Here is a 16862-nt window from a genome sequence, read left to right on the forward strand (position 1 = left end):
TCTGTAACCTTTGCCAGTGTGTCCATGTTTGAATTCTGTAAATACAGGGGGGTTTTGTTGGTTTTTTTTTTTTTTTTGGAGACTGGCTTGGACAAGGGCATCTTTTCCCTGCCTGGTGCTTGGGAAGCCCGGGATGTGGCAGCTAGGCAGCCAAGGGTGAAACCCAGGGTGCTGCGGGGGATGGCTCTGGGTGAGCAGGGTGCCAGGAGCCCCGGCAAGATGAGCAGAGGGCACAGCTAGGGCAGGCGCAGGCCAGTGGCCAAGGGCCTTCAGCTCCATTGAACAGAGGCTAGCAGGGCTTGCAAGCTCTGCCTTTGTCAGTCCCAAAGCAAGGAAGCATAGGCTGTGGTGCTCTCCAAGACCCCCAGACCCTTTCCAGCAAGTCTGCGGGGAAGAGACCAAGTGATGCAGCATCATCCCTTATTTCTGCAGGGTTTTAGCAGCTAAAAGGTGCACAGAAGACAGCGCAGTCACAATGTTTAAGTGTGACTTGTTCAATGCTACCCAGTCCAGACAGCAAAAAAGGTAAATTAGATGAGGTTTCTGAAAGGACACAGGCTCTGTGGTCAGCCTTGTTGCTCGCTGGCCCAGCCCTCACCCCACCCCAGGCACTGAGCATGCAAGGCTAGAACCAGGCAGGGGCTCCCACTGCTACAGACCTGTCACAGCCCCAGATGAACCATGTGGTTGTAATTTCCCCCCCCAAAATTACAAAGTGAGAGTTAGTTACATGTATAAATATTTATTTGTACTAAAAGTGAGTGTTTTGTAGCAGAGTATCAAGTTCAGAATATATTAAATCATGAGATGCATCAGCTGAGGTACAAATTCCAGTCTCATGTCTTTAATAAATACACTATAAAAAAACTAGTCCACATACTCTAGGTTTATCAGAGGTAATCAGTACGCTACACTATTTTAAAAGGATAATACAACATTTGTGTTTTGCTGTAACCATTTAGATTTACTGCGGGGGTTTTTTTTAACCTTTTGATTATTTTAAGAGGAGCTGTGACAGCACTATTTCACTACTTAAAAACGACAAATATTGCAATTTGCAAAATTTGAGTATTGCTTTTGTCTTCCAGGTCCCTGCCAGAGGGCCTGAATGTAAAAGGCACTGGTGCTAGTGTGCTTTCAGCTACTTCCATGGGCGTTGCAGCATTTTTCTTCAGGTATAATACAGCTTTGGGCTCTTTGCTCGGGATACTTAGAAAAAAAAAAAAAAACAAAAAAACAAAAAAAACCCTAAAACAGCTGCCAAATGAAAAAACCTTTTTGCAAAAATATTCCCAATCGCATACATAGTGTCGGACCCTGTACCATGGCCACAGCAAAACAGGTTTTTAGCTTGCGAATGTAGCTCACTATCCTAAGTTACAAGCGGAAGCGTGATTGTTTTTACTGAGCATAGATCCATCTGTAATTAAAACTGAAGTACAAGAAGAGGAGAACGCTATTTCCATTTCATTTGAAACCACATTCTGACTGGTCCTCGGGCGTCTACTTAAAAAAAAAAAGAGGAGTACAAAAAAAATCATCAATTCAGGTTGTTGCAATAACTAACAAACAGGTGCATAGCTGTCTTCCCTCCCCTAAAAAAACCTCACACCAGAGCGTGGTGGCCGGGGAGGCGGCACGCTCCTCGTCACCAGCACAGCGGGGCCACAGGATCAGCCCTTTCCTTGGGAAAGCCTCCTCCGACCCCAGGCAGGATGCCGAGGCACAGGCAGGGGCAGGCAGGCAGCTGAGGGGCTCCCAGCCACACAGGGCATTGCGCTCAAACCTCAACCACCCCCGAGACATGCACTGGTCCCGGTGGGACGTGCTTGGGGTGAGACGCAGATGGGACCAGGGAAAGCTTCGGTGTTCAGTCATGCCGCTCAGCCTCGTCGGAGGTCACCACAAGAGCTGCGAGTCAGCAGAAAAGGCTCACGTCACACACAGCAGCAAAGTCCGCTTTGGGGAGGAAAAAAAAAAGGCGGCAAGGTCTGCAGTAACTTTCCACCAGCCAGTGCCGAGAGCAGCACCAGCCACTGGCTCTTGGCTCGGCACCATCGCCCTTCACACAGCAGCACCCCACGTGGCTGGGGGGACCCAAGAACTTTTCTGTCATCCTCTGGCTGTCCCCCAGCTGGAGCCAGCATCACCATCCCACAGATACAAAGTAAAATCAGGTCACCTATACCCACACAGGGCTACGGGTATGGATGATGAGGGCAAGCACTTGAGCCATCTCTCGCCTGGTTTACCAGGTACAGCTGCTCAGATCCACCTCACACCATGATTTTGCTGTTTTGCCTTTGATTCACCTTTTGGATGGGAGGAGCGTGGGCAGAGGAAAGGGGGATCCGATCCTGCCGGGTGGGAGGATACCCACAAAAGCATGTAAACAGCATGCCCAGTTTTCGCTTGCTGCCCTGAGCTTTCTCAGAGATCTCCCGGACTTTACAGTGTCTCCCAGGACAGCTCCCCCCGCCCATGGGCCCACCAGGCTGGGAGCTCAGGGATCGCCACAGCAGAGTCCCCACAGAAAGCTGAACTCGGAGCACCAGCAATGCTCAGCCCAGGTTTTGCTTTGACTAGAGAGGTCAAGCAGGAGGAAGCAAGGCAGAACAGTGAGCAATTGTCTTGGCCACAAGGAACTGGTGATAGTCAAGGCTGATTAAAAAAAAAAAATCCTTTTAAAAAAACGGCGTTAAAAAAAATCCCGCTGTTAGTTTGCAAAAATTGTCAAAGGCACAACCTGGAGGGCAGTGACTGGATCCAAGCACTGAGTGCCCGTTTCCCCCTCCCACCCTGGCAGCAGCAACTGCTCCTCTCTTCAGCAGCTGCTCCTGCCTCTTCGGGCAGTGCTGGGCGAGGGGTAGCGGAAAGGCACTTCTTCATTTTTGCTCCACGCAGGAGACAGACACGTTTTTATTCTGGTGCTGAGGTCCCAGCTCTGCACTGGGGGCTGGTGCATGGCCCTGGTGGCACCAGAACGATGCAGCTGGCCCATCCAGGGGCTGTGCTGACCCTCCTGCAGCCACTCTCAGCTGGGAATGAAGGGCCCGCTGCCCTTCCCTTCCAGCTCCACTGGGACACTTCCAGCAGCTTCAAGGGGAGAAGGACCAGGCTCAAAGTATTTCTGATTAGTAAAATACTCTCTGACCCAGGTAGGAAAATCCTACAGTCAGAGCATTGGAAATGCCACGCAACTGATCTGTGTCATAGGGAATCAATCAATCATTGCTCACTCTTAATACAAGTATTTCTAGGGAGGAGGAGCAGCGTTAATTATTTTTTTCCAGCGACTGGTAGTACTCGGTTAGGACTTTCCAAGCTTTGGGGGCCATGAAGCCATCTGGTGGGTTTTCACCTTCACGAGCAAGCTTCCTCATGCGTGTTCCCGAGATGAAGTCGAAATCGTCGTGCCTGCGCAAAACAGAGACAGGGGTGAAATCAGCACAACCGGCCTGAGTCGTCCCCAGCACAGCTGCTCTGCCATGCCAAGCATGTGGCTGGAAACCTCCCGGCACCGGCGGCACGCACCAGTGGCACCCGCCTGCGGCTTCACGCCTGGGTTTACAGTCAGTAGCAATGGGGTTCCTCTTTCAAGAGGAGCTGGAGTTGTACATAACATGCTTCTCCAGCTGCGAGAGGCTGTATTTCTACTGCCACTTAGTCCCCAAACTGTTTCTCATCCTCCCTGGTGGCTACAAAGGCGCATCTTTAGCTTCATATGACCTATCCTTGACACGGTGTCAGCTTTTGGAGGGAGCAGTGGGTGGCTTTCACAGGTTCTTCCCCCATTTCTCTCCTCAAGAGGAACACCAACTGCTTTTCCCTCTCCCCTGGCAATCCGCAAGCCAGACGCGATCGCAAACTACATGCGCTGTGTAGGCTGAAGAAACAGTGATGCTGCTGCCTGTGTTACCTTCTTGGGTCATAAAAATCCATTGCCCTTTTCAATTTATTGTAAGCAGCCACCCGGAAGGGGATGATTTCCACCGAGGTCAGGCCCGGCGCCATGCTGAGGACCTTCCCTCCCTGCGTGGGCTCATAGAGGTCCTTCTTGGTCTCGGGGTGAGGCATGCCTGCAGGGTCGCGCCCCACGATGTAGAAATTGGCCCCAGCAATCATACGAGCTCGGCAGTGCCACTGCACCTGCAAAGGAGAGACACAAGGAGCACTGGCTGAGGGCTGAGCAGCAACTGAGCTGCCCGCCCTGGGCTGCAAAACAGATCCTGGTGATCCACACGCAGGAAGGAAGGAAGGAAGAAGATGTGTCAGCAGCCTTGCTGCAGTTTCTCACAGCGATCAAGCCGCTCAGACTCATCTTGCACTGATGGACCTGATGCAACATCATGGTTCTCCTAAGGACATGTATTTCAAGGGAAACACTGGGGATGGGAACTGGTCTTGTCCCAATTTGGCAGCAGAGGTAGTGGTTTGCTTTTTGAACATGCAAAGACAGTGCCCACTAGCCACTGAGCCCCGCACAGGCAAAGGCTGCCCACGCACCCCTCTCCTTCCTCCTCCAGGGGAGGTTCAGTGTCTACCGCTTTCATCCCACCGATTTAGGGACAGAAGGGAAGCCACTGGGAGAAAACAAAGGAGCGTTCCTGCCCAACAGAGAAAAAGGTCACAGTAGTGACATTTGTTTCTAGCCCCCTTCTCCCCAGCTCTCCACACAGCCTGTGAAAGCACGGGAGCCCACGGAGCCGAGCTCTGCTGGGAGACAGCTGCCGTAGCAAGCTGCAGGCAAACCATGGTGGGAGCTAGTAGCGATGGAATGGCTACCAACTCCCCCGTGGCTTTCTGGAGCTGTGCGGGCAAGCTGGCAGCAGGCATCCCCACGGACAGCCTTCATGCCTTGTCATGGTGAGCAGCTGACACCTACGTTACCTCTGTGGGGCCAGCATAGAGCATGGGAGAGGGGAAGATGGCAACAACGGTCGACTTGGGGTCCAGGACTTGCTCCTCCAGCACCGCTGCGTGCTGCTTCATCCGCCACTCCAGCGGGACATCGTCATCTTTGGTCCATCCTCCCAGGGGGTGCAGGAGAAGCACAGGGTTTTTGTAACCCCTCTCCAGAAGCTGGCGCCGCGTGTCCTGCATGAGCAGGGCGTGCCCGTTGTGGACGGGGTTGCGCAGCTGAAATGCAAAGACAGCATCTAAAAGGGAAAGATTCAGAGGGTCACAGGCTTGCACTGACCATCAGACCCTGAGGCTTCATTTACACACTATACATTTCAGCACGGTCATAAGATATGTACGTTGTTAGATCTGTGTCCTGTCTTCATGTGAGTGAGGCCTTAAATACCTTAGATGAATGTTTCATACATGCACAGTGTCTCTTCATCACTCTGCCAAGTTTATTTGCATCGCACATCCTTCCTTTGGGGTCAATTTCAGTCCTATCAGTTCTCCTACAATGTTTTTACATGCCACTGGACACCTCCACCGAGTTCCCTGACCTCTTAAGTGACCTGCCACCTCTCCAAGCTACAAGCCACCATCAGGAAGGCCAACGCTCTCTCCCCAAAGTGAAGGTAGGTGTCTGACGCCTGCCAGCCTGCGGGGATAGACACCTGGGAGAAGACACCTGGAAGAAGACACCTGAGCGTGAAGGTCAAGCACATCAGCGCAGGGCTTTAAATGCCTGGGGTGCAGAAAGAGAGGCTCTGACCTGCCAGGGAGGACACAAAAAGGATGCTCAGACACTCAACACTTTCCAGTCCCATGCTTGGAGAGGCCTATTGAGGACGAAGCCCATCACAAGCACTGTCCTTAACCAAGGAGACCCTGCGCCACTTTTTGTGCCATGCCCTGTGCCCCTCTTACTGCTCACCCCACCTGAATTGTCCCATTTTGGGAGCACAGAGAAGCAATTTGGCAAGTGCTGTGAGCTTGAAAGCAAGTAATCACAGATCACACAAATCTCCCGATGCCATGTAGGGCAAGAAGAGCCATGTCACTGGTGCTAACCCAGGGCACTCACCAGCATTCATTTCTCTGAACTTCTGCTTGAGAGCAAGCGGTGTCAGGCGGTACTGGTCCAGCCCATCATTCCATTTGATCTTCTCCAGCACAAGGAGGTCTCCACCAACCAGCCAGTCTCCGCTCTCCATCACCATCTGTGAATTATGCACACATGCATTACGGAGGGGACAGCAAAATATCTCCTCTTCCCTTTCCCAGTCTCCTTTGAAAAGTGTTAGGCTTGACTCCCCTTGCAGGGTGATCTTCCCTTCTTGTTCAGCACACTGTAGGTGGACAATGTTCTTACAGGGACCACGTGAACTGAACATTGTGAGCAGTGCAACCCCATAAAGGGAGGCATCAGTAACCAAGTCCCTACCACTGCACCCATCTGGGTGCTGGACTCCTCTCTGGCAGCCAGGGGTCTGCAAGTTATGGCACAAGACCTTCCTCCACCTCACTCTTTGCTCTCTCCTCCTGGGAATATGCAGGAGGAATAAGCCTGTTGCAAGGTGAGCAACTGCTGCTGCACAATTAAAAGAGGTATTTTAAGGTAGGGGAAAAGAATTAACACAGCTTTAGCTTTTTTAAGCAGACAGCTCAAGTCACTCGGTGTAACCTGGAACTCTCCCTTTCTAAGGGATCATGTGCTTTGTACTGCCAGAGAGTAAATGGGAAGAGATAAGCTGTAAAAATATAACACCCTTGTTGGCTGCCTGTACAAAACAGCCAAATTGAGGAGTAAAACACAGCTAAAAGGAGCACGAGTCAGCGATCTGCAGCATTCATGTTTGGCAGCATCACTGAGGTCGTTACACCCCAAGCACCAGAAAACTTTAAGGGCTAAGTTGGTGGTCCTGTAGGCACACCGGTGAAGATGAGTGAATGAAAGGAGCAGCTCCTCAGCAGCATGCTCGTTTTCCCTTTCACCTTGTGCTTGTTATCTGATGCTCTTGTTAAGCAGCAAGCGCAGCATTAACTCACAAGCCTAAAAATTCAGTCCTGCCTGCTTGGGACACCAATGGTTCCCAGCGAGAAGCTGGCATTGGAGAGCAGATAGGGCATCCACAGCCCTCGAAACCTTGGAAAGGTTCAGTTTTCCTGCCCCTGCCCGCATTTCCCATCCTGGCCAGGCTGCCCAGAGCAGCAAGGGGACAAACCTACTTTGACATGCGGGTGCTTCGCGCAGGTGGTGCCCCAGACACGGGCGCATCGCTCCTCCTTCCTGTGCTCGAAGTACTCGGGGCTCTTCAGGACCGCCACCCTCTGTCCCGCGTAGCTGAGTGCCAGCGCCTCGCAGCCCTCCAGCTGCTCCTTGTCCTCCGTGGAGATTGGCAGCACAATGGGGATGCTCAGGTTGACAACACCGTCTGGCAAGAGAGAGGGATGATTTTAACGTCCTCCAGCCTTGGGCACTGGTCTTGGGCACCGAGTAAACAGAGGTTTTCAGAGGCACACATTCTCCCTTTGGAGAGCCAAATTTTGCAGGGCTAGCTCAGGGATTCACCATCAGCCGTGTAAATTTATTCACTGCCCCTTTTTTTTCTGCACTGTTAACAAATAGCGACATTAGTGGAATGCAAAAGCTCCTCATCTTTGGGCCAGAGATGTCTCAAAGACACCTGGAGCATTTCATTACTTTCTGGACTCTTTATCTCCCTGGAAAGATTGGTTCTTCTCCAGTTAGCTTGTAAAGTCTCTTTGAAAAATGTAAACATACTTGGAAAATGCAACCCTGGATATAACCCCTACCTGGCTCCCTGCCAGGAGAACAACCTCTATTAAGATGGCTCCAGCTTGGTGTTCCCTGGGACACGTCATTCCCTGCACATCTCCTGAACTGCCTCTTCAAACAGGGAGAACACCGTCACACTTTGCTTTGGTTTTTTCTAGATATCTCTATACTGTTACTCCTCCTCCTTTTTATCTCTGCAGAGTCCATTTTTAATCTATCTTCTCTGTGTATACAGCAAGCCTACATTTGCACATGTAGCTTCTAATTTCAGTGTTGTCCCTAAATACCTAGAAGTCATGTTGGTTTTATCCCCACTCCCTCAGTTTCCCAGTCCTCCACTAAGGTCCTCCCATTTCTCCTTGGATATCCTGGTATTAATATAGAAGAATCAGTCTCTCCCATGAGTTTCCATTCACAAACATGAACAAACAAATCACTGATTCAATTTGTTCTGATCTGACTGAAATAATTTTGGCACCTTGAGAGTCTTAATTTTTGAGGATTTTGACTATGATGTAGATTTTTTTTAGATCTTTATTAAAATGTTTGCATTTACTTTTAATTCACAACTAGGTATCATTCATCTGCCAGACAGCAATTTTCAAGCACCTCCATGAATAATCATAGTCACATGGGATCCAATCAATATCAACTTCATACATTTAAATTATATTAACCAGTGATCAGTCAATAAACTCAGCATGGAAAAAGCTGAATTATGAAACCAACAAATGATGCTGAAGCTGAGGATCTCCATGCTCCATTTCCAAATGCTAGATGCAGAGTTTAAAAAAAAAAATCACTCCAGCAAAGGTAATTACAAAATTACATGACTGGGATTTTTGTGAAGACCGGTCAGCAGGACATGGCCTGTGTCATGCCACTTCGGAACTGGCTGAATCATAAACAGGCCGTGGTTGTGTCTAGTCTTAATTTTCTTTTTTGGGTAAATCTCAAAAAATTACTTTACAGCAAAAAAAATCTAAATTGAAGTAATTTCTGTACAATTGAAGAACAGTTATATACATACCAGCTACCGAGCAATTCCTTCCTGGGAGAATACAAAACACAATTAAGATAATTAACACTCATGGGCACCAGTGACAGTAGCCATTTCAAGAACCAAAGCCGCTCATTTAAAACCTCCAGCAAGCACTGCGTAACCACAAGCCTCCAATGGTGCTGCTCCAGCCCCTCTCCAGCGTCCACGCATTCAACATGGGTCTCACTGGCCGGGAGCGATGTCCAACACCTACGCTTTCACTGTCACCCAGTCTTGACAGAGGCACGCGTCACTGGTGTGGAGGGAAGAGTGTTGGAGACTCTGTGGCACTCCTGCTGCCCTACAACGTGCAGATCCACCTTTCTTCCTGGTGGCCATCATGCCCCCACACAAAGCACCCCATTCACCCAACTGTTGGTAGTATCAAGGTGGGATTTACTGCTCAAAGTCCGAGTGAGAGGAGCACTAACTTGCACAAGTCCACCAAAACAGTTGCAGCCCTTTCGGGCACAGCTGGAGCTGCCAAAACCACCACCCCCACCCCAGGGCAAAAGGACTGGACCAATGACTCTGGAAAGACCAGCCTCAAACTTCTCTTTGGCAATGTGCACCCCAGCCTTGGCACCATGAGATGGAAACCCCGCACCATTTCCTAAAGCTCAGCCAAGCAAACCAGGGATGTTCTCCTTCCTGCCCAGATGTCACCCTGCGGGCCTGACCATGGAGATTTTGAGTTTGGAGACCTCCGTGGAGACAAGGTGGACCGGGGACTGATGTTGATGCCCTCTACTACAAAGACCTTGCTCTGGAGAGTTCATCCCCCCCAAAAGCCCGTGTCCTGGGCTTTGTCCCTGACCCCGCAGAGCTCTACAAGTCCTGAACATATGGCCACGGACCCCAGAGGAGCCGTGCTCAGTGATGCCAACAGGTTTGGGGGGGGGGCACCCCAAAAACAGATGCCAAGACAAGCCTCTGGTGCTAAGTGCAGAGCTCTGGAGCAATGCAGTCATTACAGGGCGCCTCTGTGACCTCATCAGGCACAACAGGCAGCTCAAAGACCACAGATCGGGGTCTGATAACAAGGACGTGCTTTTGAACCCTGTTTGCAGACTAGGTGGGAGGTAAAAGGCTATAACATGTCTGAAAGCAGAAGCCCCCACACAGACACTCCTTTGGTCCAAAGCAAGCAGTCCCGAGCTTTGCATCTGCTGCACGGTGCCCAAATCCTAGTAACAGCAGCAAGTCACTGCCCCGTGCAACCACTGGATCCTCTAGAAGGAGGGCAAGACTCAAAGGGACTCGCTCACCAAGATCCCAAATCCCTGAGGCCAGAGATCGCTATCAGGTCTACAAAACCCAAAGTGAGCACCCTGCCTGCCTGTAAAGTCACAGCGACGGCATCTACAGCTGGGAAACAGGACAGAAATATCTACCGCTCCAGTCTCAGCTGTAGACAATCACTGCCTGAACACTCTTTGCCCCTTCCAGGGTTGAAGCACCTCTAACATGTTGCTAATTAATAGGTAAATCTGATTTATTTCAAGTTACGGTAATGGATAAGCAGGAAAACGGGGGGGGGGGGGGGGGGGGAGGTGAAATCAGGCACTGCTCCCGTTTCCAAGGAACAGCTGCCTTCTCCTCCCACCTCAAATTGAGCTTGGCAGCCTCCCTGCTTACTTGGCTTTGGGTTGCATCTTTATTTACCCTGGTATCACTGAACATGAAAAGAGCTACACAATGGCTCTCAAAATGTTTGATCGGCACTGTGCGAGATGTCAAAGCTGTGTGCCAGGGTGGCAGCCACAGCACACTGAACTTTGTCACCTTTTGTACCCTTTGGTGTGTTTCGGAGCACAGCTTCCTGGCCTCCACGGTCCTTTACGAGCCCTTGCATTTAACAGGCGAGAGTAAAGGAGGAGAACACCACAGCCAGGCATTAAGCTTTTCTGTATGGCTGCCTGCCAAGACACCGTGGGGTAAGCATCACATCCCGCAGCGGCTTGCCGGCCAGCGTTAACGCAAAGCGTGGGGATTCGTACCATTCAGCAGGGTGCCAAAATGGATCACTTGCAAGTACTCTGCCTCGCGCATGAAGCCGGTCAGCGGAGTGGCCCAGCCTTCACTCAGCACCTGCACCCACTGCAGATCCAGCTGCAAAACAAACCCAAACGGCACTCCTGTCACCAGGTCATGCTCAGAGGTTGCTTTTCCTTCCCTTCTGCTGCAAGAGCACTCTCATTTGTTTTGCTTCAAATATAGGATGTTCATAAAGGGGGAGAAAGCCATGGGGGGGGTTGGTTTGGGGTTTTTTTTTTTTTTAAGTCAGACTCATGTACTTTCATAGCACAACTGCTTGCGGGGCTGTACTAACACAACAAAGGAGACTGACAGCCCTGGCTTGCTACAGCACAGGGTGGAGACACGGCAGAAAATGGCTGAGGATCAGGACCACACTTCAGCTCACCATAAACCACAGCCACAAAAGGACACAGCCATCTGAGGAACAAAGCACCCTCTAGCAACACCCCTGTTGAAGCTTCTACCCTTCAAACAGCTAAATAATGACGGAATCACAGCACAGCATCCGTGCATGACGATACCTTAGTGATCTCAATGGATGGCAGCATCTCTGCTTCAGCTTGGACACTATTGAGTTTATTTTCAGGTACAAACAGCTCAAGAACATCCTTAATTGAGCCATGGGGCACGATGTTCTGAAAGACAGAGACAGAGAGCAATTGTAAATAACACGCCATTTTTTAAGGGAACACCAAAAAGTCAATATCCGAAAGCAGATTTACAAAGCTGCCAGTGGCGGTGGTGTAAAAATGACCTACTTGTGTCTGGAGGAGCTCCACAACCTGCTGAATACATTCAGACACTGACGCAACATTCGTTTTCAACACTAGTTCAGGAGATTCGGGCTTCTCATACTCTGAGTCAATCCCTGTGAATCCTACAGACAATTAAACCCAAACTAGATTTATTTAATGTAATACTCGGTGCTCTAGAGCCAACAATGCTGTACAAACAACCAGCAAGCATTCAACCATACTGGGTACAAGTGACACTTGTGACAGCAAGATTAGGAAAGCAGGATACTCTTGTGCACTACAAAGAGCCTCTAGTAACCTACCTCTACGTGCAGAGCTGCAACAACAGAGCTACCCAATGCTTTGGAAATCAAAACGCAAAATAAGAGCTCACTCTTCCATACCTTTGATCTCTCCAGCTCTTGCCTTTTTGTACAGGCCCTTCACATCTCTGCTTTCACAAATATTTAGAGGAGCATCTACAAAGATCTCAAAGAAAGGAAGTCCAGCTGCCTCGTGAATTTTCCGCGCATTTTGACGATCCTGTTAGAAGAAAGACAGGAAAAACATATATGTCCGAATTGCAGCAAGCACCTTCCTCCTACATGATGTGCCCTGGAACTCGACACAGGTAAATTAGTCTCTGGTATAGATTTATTAAATTTACACTAATTCTAATAAGGGGTTTTCATCTCCCTTCCCCCTTTTTCTTTAAATATGATTTAAAAATCTACAACTTTGACCTGTTTTCAGCTTTTTCTATCTGAAACATCAAGAAGATCTCTTCATTAAGCAGGACAGCAGAACTTTAGAATGTGAATAATTATCTGCCCTGGGTCAAAAAAAGGAACTGCTTGCATTGGCTTGATAACAGCAGCTACTCGGTATTCTCCAGAAGGATAAAAACACAATCAATACTTCTTCCAACAGAGCAGTGATAGCACTATTGTTTCTATGCCTCTTTTCTGCCTCCTACCAAGTTAATAGTAGGAGCCTCTGTAGGGAGATTTTAAACTTCTCTTTGCTTTTAATCAATTTGTAACATTGAATATATTCAAAGAGGTCACGTCAAACTGCCCTCCAGAAATTTGTCCTGATCGCCTGTAGTTCTGTGTATTGGTGGTGTCTTACAAAAGAACAGAGAAGTTAAAAGGAGCGTCTGATGGCATATATAGGAAGTCCTCCACGTAAATCTCTCTTCCCTAAGAACAATCATGAGATCAAGACTGCCCAGAAGAGAGCAGAATATGATGCAGCGAGTTTACCTTTGCAAAAGGAGAAATGAAACTAGTTATGCAGACGAGCCCAGCATCAGCAAACAGCCTGGCCACCTCTGCGATGCGGCGGATGTTCTCCTCGCGGTCCCCAGCCGAGAAACCCAGGTTTTTATTCAAGCCATGCCGAACATTATCACCGTCCAGGGAATAGCAAGGGATGCCATGAGAGACCAAGTACTCTTCCAGAGCAAAACCAATGGTTGTCTTGCCAGCTCCAGAAAGGCCTGTTGGAGACAGAAAAGTGAGGTTCAGGTTTGAGGTCAAAAGACTGAAAATGACAGTGTAATGCAATATCTCCTGGGACATGGGCAACGAAAATCCTACTGTCTGAAGTTGCTTTAGGAAGGCATGAGGTAGGGAAGTTGGATTCATCTTTTTAGAGCCCTGGTGAACCCTTCTTATTGAAGGGGTGGCATTAATGCCGTGAGAAAAGCTGCTATATCCCAACATCTGGAGGCGTTCAACCCAGCAGTGTTGCAAAAGTACCTCTTGCTAGGCCATGGTGGGACAAACAGGTACCAGTCAGTAGGGGAAGCCTGAAAGGACGCTGTTGCCTGTAAGTCTCTCAGCATCTTCCTCTTCCTCCTCCTGTTCCCTCTATGAACAGCTGACAGCTCTCCCAGGCTGAACCCAAGGAGACATTCTTGCTGCAACTGTGTGGGGTGGGGACAGGCTCCAGCAGCTGCAATTGCCCCTCTGCATCCATGGACACCTCCTTCTGCAGGAGCAGCACCCACAGATCCGTGCGAGCAGGAGCAGGATGGTTGTGTAGACAAACAGCGCATCTTCAGCTGCCCACGTCTCCTGGAGTCATCAGCCAGAAAGACAACAATCCAAAACGAGGTAGCTACTTCCCATCCCAGCTCCATCCACTTGCACAAAAAGCACTTGCTATTGGCTCTGTCAGAAAGCAGCAAGTGCACATGGAGAACCAAACTCCTCCTTTCCCTTGGGTGGGGATCCATGCGCTGAAATCTCCTTGAGATGGAAGAGGACCTTGACTTAGGAGAGATAACACCTCCAAACACCACACCTGTCTCAAGAAACACCTAGCCTTGGAAAATCTCCTATGGAGATAGCATCATCTGCTCACCTGTTTTTATACCCTTTGCATAACATCTACTATTGAGCACCCATGGAGACAAGACCCTGGGCGAGGTGGACTTTTGGTCTGCTGCAGAACAGCCATGTTTGTGCTGGAGAGGAAACCTGGCTGGGCAGAGATGAATCCTGCTGGCTGTGCCTTCAATTTCTGTAGTACAACAGACTAACTGACAGCTCTCCTGAGCTGGCAATGTAGGGCATTCAAATGCCCTTCCATTTAATCCATATAGTCCATGCAATAACATGCCCTTCCATATAGTCTCTTAAAATTAAATTTAAAAAAGTTAGGAGACCACTGTCTATTTCAAAGAATAATCATCAGCCAGAGAAACTCAAACCTTTCAAATGCAAGATTTTTGAGTGATATTCAAAAAAAAAAGGAAATTGGATTTTTGGCTTCAGAAATTGTATTAAAGCAGATCAGGTGTTGGCCACCTTTTTGAAATTGAAGAAGAGAACAAAACAGAAATGTGTTTTAATCCAACATCTAGCACGTAAGCTATTATGAAGGCAAATCAGAAGGGCTTTACAAACCCTTCCAAGTACATCTTTCAACATCTTCCGCCAGTCAAAGAAAATACCAATATTTAACAAGCAAAGAAACAACTGGACAAGTGGCAAAAGATAGAGTTGTGTAAATATTAGTGGAGCAAAATAAATGCAGTTGTCATTTCTAGCAGCCTCTAATCCCCAAACAATGAGTTTATCTTTCAAAGCAGAAGAGCAGGGCAACACATCAGAAGGCATACGAAATGAGAAATAACACAAGAAACCCACAGTGGCTATGCAAGGAATTGCTTACAGTGCGACTTGCTTTCTGGGAGTATTTATTTTTCAGACAAGATGACTGCCTTGTTGTGCTGCTCATGAGGTCACTTTAAACACAGTAAACCTAGGTATCCCAATAAACTTCACACTGACCCAGAATGAAGACATCCACATGCCATTTTGGACAACCCTGGGCACGTTTCACTGGCAAGGACTGGCTGGATTTGAGCCAAGGCTTCTTCAGCCATGCACATGAGAACAACAAGTGCAACCCTTAGGGCTTCTGACCTGTTCAGGAGGCCGATAACAGCTGTGGAATTCATAAAAGCATTAGTTATGGGTAGCAGCTGCCAGGAAGAATATCTTGCTGCGCCAGCACCGCATGTTGGTGTTTCCCACGTGTAAATGTTTCGCAATTCCCAGTTCACAAGGAACGCTGACATTTCCTGCAGATCCCAAATCCCCACCTCTGAGCCATACTTATGTACGCAAGTGGGTTTCACATGTGAAGCCACGCTTTCACGCCCAGACGAAAATACCTGTTAGCCAAACCGTGCAGCCTCGAAATCCACCCCTGGTACCGACAACTTGTCCTCTCTTACTCCTGCTGACGTGATGGGCTTGGTAAACCACATTGGTTGATCCCTGATGAAAACAAAGCAAAACAAAACGCTCCTGTTACCTCATTGTCCTCCGTACAAAAGAAAATCTCAGCTGGGACTAATATAAGGGAGAGAAACACAAATTCATTAAAAATCGGCATGAGCCATTGCAGTGGACTTGGTACAAAAGGGAAAACAGCAAAGAAAATAGTTGCCTTTGGCGTAAGTTGGATTTCTGTCTGAACAGCAGACTCATTTTTTGAAGACAGTATTTGCCTCTGCTCAAAGCCCTTCTGGTGGCAATGCCTCTGCATCCGCCGCTGCCGGCAGTGGCAGAAGTGCTTTGTGCACTTGCTTTGCTGCAGGAGTGCTGCCAGGTGACTGATACACCCGCAGGCAGGCTGGGGAGGACACGGAGTCCACGTAGAGATACAGGCAGCACACTCCCTGCTTCTTTGGCATTTTAAAATACAGCCAGACACGCCTATTATTTTAATTACACTTGCAAAACAAAAGCAACTTAAGGTGCTAATTTACTTGCCATGTTTAACATAACACAGCTGCTAAGAATTGCAGCTGGGGCAAGAAACGGCAATGTAGCAGGGCTGAGCTGAGCGAGACTGGGACCCAGGCAGGGAAGACGGTGGGATGGGAGGCAGAGAAAACAACACTTAATATGTATGCATGCACTTCCCAATGCAAAGAAGGGACCAGTACGATGCCAAGCTGGAGGCCTGAATTTTAGTGCATCCTAACATCGACCTGCTGTAGCAGGGCAGCCCCAGAATCTGGGATGCAGCCTAAACAGCCTGTCTGTGCCATGCAGCTCCGGCAATGGTACTTTGACAAAGACTTTTTGCACATAAAATATCTACAAGACCTTATTAATTATGAGGATTGTTTCCAATCAAGGCAGCCAAAGGAAAAGTCTCGAGAGGGAGAGAGGATATAAATATTTTCTCCCTAGCCGGATTCTTCATGACTGTAGGTTTATCCATTTTGTATCATCAGTACAAGAGCAGGTCTAGGCTTTCCCATGATTTACATCTCTCTATATAAATATTTCTACATTTGAAGTCACAGCAGGGAAGTGATTATCTTTCATGTGTCCAATAAAAAAATTTTGACAAGAAAAAAAGAGGAATGGGAGAGACAATAAAGTAAAAGGTCACTCTTAAACGTGTCAGCAAAATAGCCTGATTTTTTTTTCCCCCTCTGCTTGCTGGCCCATTAACATTTTAACATGATCCAGCAAAGGCATAAGCATTCATTGGAGACTTGGTATTTTGTATGCAACAGAGGGCTCTGCCTGCACAGAAATCTGTGTGAAAATTATTCCATAGCAGAAGAGAAAAAATACCCTCCTCTCCTCACTTGTTTTTATTACCTTTCAGAGAGGCCAGCATCCCAGCAGAGACCAATCTCCCACCACAGTGATTTATAACTATACTCGGAATTTCGTGTCCATTTTCAATTCAATTTTAGTGAAAGGCTCCAAAATTAGCCTCTTTACACCTGCAAATTTGCCATCTGCAATTGCTTGTGGGCACGCTGAACGGCTACCCCACTACACAACATTTTAATTTACTGCTA

At 48.5% G+C, this 16862-nt stretch overlaps 1 protein-coding gene across 6 annotated transcripts in view; it reads right to left on the bottom strand.

The window, feature by feature from the left end:
* Positions 1-726: 726 nt before the first annotated feature.
* PAPSS2 (3'-phosphoadenosine 5'-phosphosulfate synthase 2) overlaps positions 727-16862 on the bottom strand; it is a 30481-nt gene continuing 14345 nt past the window's right edge. For 5 of the 6 annotated variants that reach the window (XM_030030216.1, XM_030030213.2, XM_030030214.2 and 2 more), the window contains 12 exons: positions 15207-15312; positions 12784-13019; positions 11923-12061; positions 11543-11661; positions 11306-11419; positions 10745-10856; positions 8733-8753; positions 7132-7337; positions 5987-6122; positions 4891-5159; positions 3920-4149; positions 727-3417 (listed from right to left, as the gene is read on the bottom strand). In XM_030030216.1, the coding sequence (XP_029886076.1) occupies positions 3276-3417; positions 3920-4149; positions 4891-5159; positions 5987-6122; positions 7132-7337; positions 8733-8753; positions 10745-10856; positions 11306-11419; positions 11543-11661; positions 11923-12061; positions 12784-13019; positions 15207-15312 (1830 nt within the window). In that variant the 3' untranslated portion in view covers positions 727-3275. The remainder of the gene's footprint in view (positions 3418-3919; positions 4150-4890; positions 5160-5986; positions 6123-7131; positions 7338-8732; positions 8754-10744; positions 10857-11305; positions 11420-11542; positions 11662-11922; positions 12062-12783; positions 13020-15206; positions 15313-16862) is intronic. The other variant, XM_030030212.2, reaches the window with a different exon arrangement.

Source organism: Aquila chrysaetos, chromosome 11, assembly GCF_900496995.4.
Source record: "Aquila chrysaetos chrysaetos chromosome 11, bAquChr1.4, whole genome shotgun sequence".
In the NCBI taxonomy this organism is placed as follows: Eukaryota; Metazoa; Chordata; class Aves; order Accipitriformes; family Accipitridae; genus Aquila; species Aquila chrysaetos.